We start from the raw sequence: 6,886 nt of genomic DNA on the forward strand, positions 1-6,886 counted from the left end.
CCATCCCCTTCTCTGCCGCCCATTTAATGACATGAGCTTCTGGGAGGGAGAATGTCCCTTGCCCTCCATCAGGCTCATAAGCTATGGCACCTGAGACCGTTTTGATGTATATGCAACCATTTCAGTGGCTGTGGCTGTACTGCCAGTCCGCCCAGACATAATCACCTATTCCATGTAAGCCTAGGACTGCTGGAGCAAGTACAACACTAACATTGCAAGCCTCCATTACCCAGACCTCGACTGGACCAAAATATAGCCATTCTGAGCATTTTAAGACAGAGTATGTCCCCCATTTCCTGGCACCTGGACTACTGTGTATGAAAGAAAGAATGAAATGTTATTTTTCACCAGAGACAGGTGAAGCAAGTGTCTGAAACTTTCCCAGGTATAATGAATCTCAACACCCACTCTGTCTGGATGGGGAGTTGACCAAACAAACAAAAAAGCTCAAAGAAAAAACGGCTGCTGTGTAAGAGAAACAAATACCATTTTGTGGTATAATTATACAAATCTGAGGAAGCGACACCAAAAAGTATTGTTTACTCGTCCATTTATGCAAGGTGTTTTGCCCAAGATCCCAAATGTTTGGCTCTTAAAACATACATAACCAGGATTATGTCTTTTAAAAGTACTTTTATTTTTAGGAAACAAACTAAAATTTGACAAAACTTACAAAAGCCTGAAAATCTATGCAGAATGGCTGCCATTAAGACATACATAATATAGTGACTTCATTGAAAACAAAATACTCTTTCTGGTTAGAACATAATAGTTTTAAATTGGAGTGCATAAAACTAATATCCCCAAAAGAAAAGATCTACATAAACTATCACGTTACATATGTAGATTTCTGTTCACTTACTGTGATCAACATGGAGTGCATTATTTGTGTGGGCCTATCTATATGACTCTCTCATATAGTATTTAACAAAAGACTGTATATACATTAATAAATAAACACTCTGTGTACTCAATTGTACACTCTGTTTCCTGAGGCAAACAGTACCCTTTTCAATTAAAATCAATGAAAACAAGTAATGTCATGATAAACATGACAACAAAATTGGTCCTTTTTATAAAATAAAACATTTATCATATGGATATTATTAATTTACACTTTTCCATTCATGACACTTTTGGCACTTTTAGAATATACAACATGTGTAGTGACTCATTTATGAAAGTGGCAACTGGTATGATGCATGTTTTAACACATTCTTGCCTTCTGTAATATACATTAAAAAAGCTAATCTGAAAGAACATTAGGCCCATTGTTCAACTGAACAGAGCATAACTGAGTGCTGCTCTTTATAAGGTGAAAACAAAAACCAGACCCTGTGATTACAGTTGAAGATTTCCAGTACCACATTTGAAGACCACTGCCATATTTGTAAACTCTTGTTCATGTACTTCTGCATTTTGCATTTCTTTCTCTTTCTGCTGCCTGGCTTGAACATTCCCACATTCCCATTTCCACAAACCATTTATTTTAATTGAATTGTACGTCTTGTGCCTTGTGAATATTAAACAGATTTTGCTCACACAGAAAAAACACACAGTTTTATCATTATGGATTATGTGTCATACCTTCAGGTTACTTTTCGTCGTATACTACTAATGAAGCCAAATAAACTAAGTTATAAAATGATGGATCTAAGTGTGCATGCATTTGAATATAGACAGCAATGTATTTTGGAGGTGGACTCTCAACAATTTATCAGTGCATACATCTGCCACTCCACAACTTTAGAAATTTCCATTAATTTCAGGGTTGCCTTGGAAACAGTTGAGTTCCTATTGGTGGAGCTCCATACAGAGCTTTCACATGAAACCCTCTGGGAATACAGTCCAGCACAGCTCATGCTTGTGGATATGGGTGTAACAATTAACTGGATTAGAGTCACTGGTAAAAATAACATTTCTATAATGAATGGACTCCATTTTGTATATACAATTCCAGTCATGAGGAATAACTCTTTTTCACTATTCTTTAGAACTTCCATGAAGCTGGTGTACACTTGCAGTCATATTGTTTTTTTGTTCAGGGATAGTAGTCTCCCTTCCTTAACAGGAGAGAGGCCACTCTCTATTTGTCTTTCTGGAACTCTCTATTTATCGAACCAACTCATCTATGATTACTGCAATCATCGCATTCCTTGAGGTCAGAGAAGAGAACGCCAACAACTTAAAAAGACACAGCATCCATCAGCATGATTTTGAGTTATTTTAAATCTCAGACTGAATAAAATTTAGAAGACTTCTAAGGACATGGCCACATACGATCCTGATATGATCCTGGAGGACCCTTTAGTGCATTACTTGCTGAGTCATTTGTGGAACAAATTGCAATCGGGCCAAGATGAAGATTTCCTTTTGCAAAACTACTCAGACAAGAATGAGAAAAACTATTTCTGCTTTGTGTTTTTAAACTACCTAAACTACTTATGCAGCTCTTGTGCAGTATCAAGTGGGAAATGTGTGGTGCCATTATCCATTAATAATAGCAGCTCAAAGCCCATTAAACAAATCTAATTTAAAAGTAGGCTGTCATCCAGTTTTCATTGAAGAATAAAGGAGAGATAGGGCTGTCCTTAATGCAAGTGTACCTTAACTACAGTGCCAAGCAATTAACAAAAACATTGTGCCTGCATCCAGCTTTTGATCATCACCAACAAAAACCATATGGACAAGCATTCTGTGGTCCATTATTATGGCTTGAGTTCTTTATAATGTAGTTATGATGCCCTTCCCTGTGGTTAAGGCACAGAACTCTAGGTCTGTGGGTCAATGTGCAAATGGCAATCTGCTGTTTTATCCTTGAGCAAAATGTTGCGGCTTACTTTATCTAGGAATATCAAGCCAGACATTAGAGACTGCCCTGCAACTTTTGTACTTTTCTTGCGAAATAATTACTAGTTACACCAGCTTTGTTTTCAGCAAGTGGAAGTTTCTTTTAAGGTTCCTTAATCTGCATCCTGTTTTGCTGTTAAGCAGCCATTAAGCCCATTTTACAGAAGTTAGAGGGGGATGGAAAAGAGCAGAGTCCTGTGCCGTACAGAAGATGGAAATATCTTATTTTCCCCATTTCAAAATCCAGCAATCATAGATGAAGTGGGCAGTTTGCATTGCTAATCTCAATGCACTGATTTGTGTTAATTGTCATCCTGATTTCCCAGAGGCAAATTAAGGTTTCTAGGAGACAAGCTCGCGAGAGTGACCCAAAATGCTGAGTGGCATCTCCATGACAACATGCTGTGGGAATGTGTCCACAGGGAGTGGTGAATGCCTACAAGGTGATACAAACTGCTAAAGATCAGAGGAATTTTGTAAGATAGGTGTAGGGTAGACAGAAATGGGGATGCTTTGCAAATCCAAGGTAAAACAGCTCCAATATTTTAGCTGCAATAAATATTATACTCATATTCAGAGTGATATGTACATGCTGAAGTTTTCATCAATAATGTTTAAAATTGCTCATAACATTGGATTAGTTTCATATATTTAATACCTTGTACCAGCATGGCTCTGGTTAACAGTCACGTGGCAGTGGTCTGACTCGCTTCCCTATGCCCTTCCCCCAAGGGCCCAAACATCACAGGCTGGACAAACATGTTACGTTTGTTGAAATATCGTTGCCTAAATACTTATATTTAAATAATGCCTGTTGTATGTTTCCCTTTAGTTGATTAGATGTTGGCATCCACAACACTACCTCATATCTGAAACTGTGAAAGTACCACGTAGCTGCTGGCTCTGACTAACAAACCGTCATTGAACTGATTGTTCTTTTCCTTCACACGATGAAGAAATTCAGACAGCTCAGCCATGTATAATGACTCTTGCATCAGTCCTAGAATCATTCTGGCAAGGCAACTTGTAGAAACATTCAGTGCTCTACAGTCAAATAGTAACAAGCTTTATGTTACTACTCTGTACCTGTAATGATGATCAGATTTAAAAATGCAACAATACAGACATCTTGTTTAGCTTCTCTATGTTTGGTCATTTACCATGTGTCTGTTGCTGCAGTGAATATATAAAAGTCTGGATGAAACAATGTCGTATGCCCTCTGAGAGCTGGATTAGACCTGAGATAGTCTTTCTCAGCATGTATAGTTGCCTCCTGGTCTCCTGACAGAAATATGCAGAGAAGCTGCCATGGTTTCTGTAGAATAAACCGTTATGGGGTTATTATTTGACAATATTCCTATTATATTATATGACAGCCAATAGTAATTTGAAAACCCTGCACCAAGTTCCTGAAAATGACACAATATTATTTCCGTTGACCAATAAGGCAACTGTCACTAAAAAATTATAGTTTTTTCCAAAAAGTTTTCAATTCCATACGTACCCCCAGTGGAAGCTGCACTATTCTTTGACAATATTCCTATTATATTATATGACAGCCAATAGTAATTTGAAAACCCTGCACCAAATTCCTGAAAATTACCCAATATTATTTCCTCTGACCAATAAGGCAACTGTCACTTAAAATCAATAGTTTTTTCCAAAAAGTTTTCAATTCCATACGTACCCCCAGTGGAAGCTGCACTTTTCCATTTCTTCAAGTAATACTAAGTTAAATAAATTCATTGCTTTTGAGCTAGAAATATTACATCAATATTAAATAGAGCCAGAGGATGGTATTTGTGTTCCAGAATAAAACAGTCCAATATCAAATGTTCATCATTGAGTTAAGTTTTGCGAGCTGCCGTGCAAAATATTTTAAACCTATCCTCCTCTTTCCCTGAAACCAGAAACTAAGGAAAGATATAGCTTGAGCTTTACTGCTTTTTATTCTTACTCAGCATCCATGTGCTTGCAGCGTACACCCCTTCCCACACTGTCCCTTTGGGGACACCCAAGACGAATTAGCCGATGCAGATGTGTCCAGGAGTAGGCCAAGCGGGCAGACACTATATCCAGAGATGTTGGGTTGAAGCTGGCCAAGAGATTGGCCGAAGCTATGTCCTTGAATGGCTTAGGCAAGGCAAGAAAATCTGGCAGCAGCCCAGTGTCACTCCCAAGGAAGAGGTGACCCAAGAATCGTTGCTGCAGGCTCTCCCTCAAGCCTCGCAGCAGATCTTCTATCCTCTCCAGGAGATGGTGCTCCTCCCAGGCCTCAGGAGGCGTGCTGAGCAAGAGTCGCAGCCACGCCATCTTCAGGGAGTAGGAGGACAGCACGGCCCTCCACTCTGCTCCCCCGCGGCAATCCAAGGCCTGCCCACTCAGGTCCCGTACGGCCTTCACGATCTGCAGGCACTTCAGGTGGCAGGAGCCAGACGGCACCCTGCCTTTCAGCCAGCCCAGAAGCCTCTGCTCCTGTCGGGGGAAGTACACCGTCCAAAGGTCCTCCTGCTGGGAGCCCCTAGGCGCAGCCACCAGAAACACGCCATTCCCCAGGGGCACGGCGGGGATGAGCCGCACGCCCATGGAGATGTGGCAGCAGACGTAGTCGGAGCGTGGCGTGAGGCGCAGCAGGATGCGGTCCTCGCTCTGCGACAGACCCAGGGAGCACCGCTGCTCAAAGGGGTAGCGCACAGCAGAGAGACAGCGCTGCACCGTGGGGTAAAACCAGCGCACCACGGGCGCCGGAGTCAGTCTTAACACCCCGCCCGGCTCTTTGGAGCTCAAGAACGCCTCGGTGAAGGCCTTGTGTCGCCTGTTCCACTCTGACTTGCGGGGGGTCTCCAGACTGCAGAGTAGCGGGCTTCCTTTTTCTCCAGCACAGCTTTTGGGCTCCAGCTTCAGGGCTCTGGGCAGCCGCAGCGGGACCAAGATGTCGAAGCAGTCAGGATGGCCCACTTTATGCTCCTCATAAGCACTGCCAATCTGGATAAAGTCCCCGCGAAGACCCAGAGAGGACTCTGGAGGGATCTCAGCACGTCCCGCCCTTACCAGTTCACTGACCAGCTTGGCAACGTGTGCCTTACTATGGCCTAGAACATGGGGTGACAGGCGGACCTGCCTCTCGTAGTAATCTTCCAGCAGCTCTTTTCTGGAGGAACTGGCTCTGGCAGGGCCCTCAGTGATCTCAGTGAGACGTCGCTTTGTCCTGCCTGTTTCAGATGAGCAATACCTAATAAGAAAGTAGCAGAGAGCAAAAGCCAAAAGAAGCTTGACCAATGAGAGGAGCCCCAATGTTCGGTCTGGACACCCGTCAGATCCAGGGTCAGGACCTAGGCGGAGAGAGAGGTGTAGCAGCACGAAGGCTGTGAGCACACAGACGACCAGTGGCCAGAAGACCCTGAGGTTCAAGGTGTACACAGTCATTCTGATTCTCCACGACGCACTACAGAACAGGGCACCAGCAACGTGGACTAGCCCATGGTGACTCTCCCAGCTCCTGAAACTCAGCGTTGTTGGATCGCACTATTAGCACAGTGGGAACAGACTCAAACTTCCTCTCACCTCCCAAGAAAAGTTTCCGACTAAAGTGTTTGTTGTAAAGTTCCAATTAGCTGTAACTTTTTTGAAGTTACAGCTCCTCCTTATCAGCCGTTTCAAAGTTCCCCCTCAGTGCCGACAGTCTTCAGAGTCGAGCGCTCAGTTTCTGTGAGCTCAGAGGAAATACCAAACTCTCAGCAGAAGAATTTCAGTTAAAAAAAGAGCTCAGAGGCTGGTGTCCAGGCGCACTTGCCCCGCCCTCCCTCTTCTCTTAAAGAGACAAAGCCAATTATTGCACATCTGGGCAACCAACCCTGGTGCTGGAGAACCTTAGTGTATGCAGTTTTCCCCTAACTTTCGACACTTTCGAACAAACTGTTCTTTTAAAAAATATTTGACAATTGATTATTTATCCAATTCATTCCACATCTCATCAGATTTCAATGTAAGAAGGAATACTGGTTCCAGCTGCGAACTGATTTAATTGATTGAACCA

General features: G+C 42.6%; 1 protein-coding gene across 1 annotated transcript; it reads right to left on the minus strand.

Moving 5' to 3' along the window:
• Nucleotides 1-613: 613 nt before the first annotated feature.
• LOC133121907 (inositol 1,4,5-trisphosphate receptor-interacting protein-like 2) lies at nucleotides 614-6,553 on the minus strand. Its single transcript, XM_061231462.1, has one exon. It carries the CDS (start codon nucleotides 6,274-6,276, stop codon nucleotides 4,804-4,806), a length of 1,473 nt encoding a protein of 490 aa, XP_061087446.1. The 5' UTR covers nucleotides 6,277-6,553; the 3' UTR covers nucleotides 614-4,803.
• Between the last annotated feature and the right edge of the window lie 333 nt (nucleotides 6,554-6,886).

The sequence above is a fragment of the Conger conger genome, chromosome 2 (genome assembly GCF_963514075.1).
Source record: "Conger conger chromosome 2, fConCon1.1, whole genome shotgun sequence".
Classification (NCBI taxonomy): domain Eukaryota; kingdom Metazoa; phylum Chordata; class Actinopteri; order Anguilliformes; family Congridae; genus Conger; species Conger conger.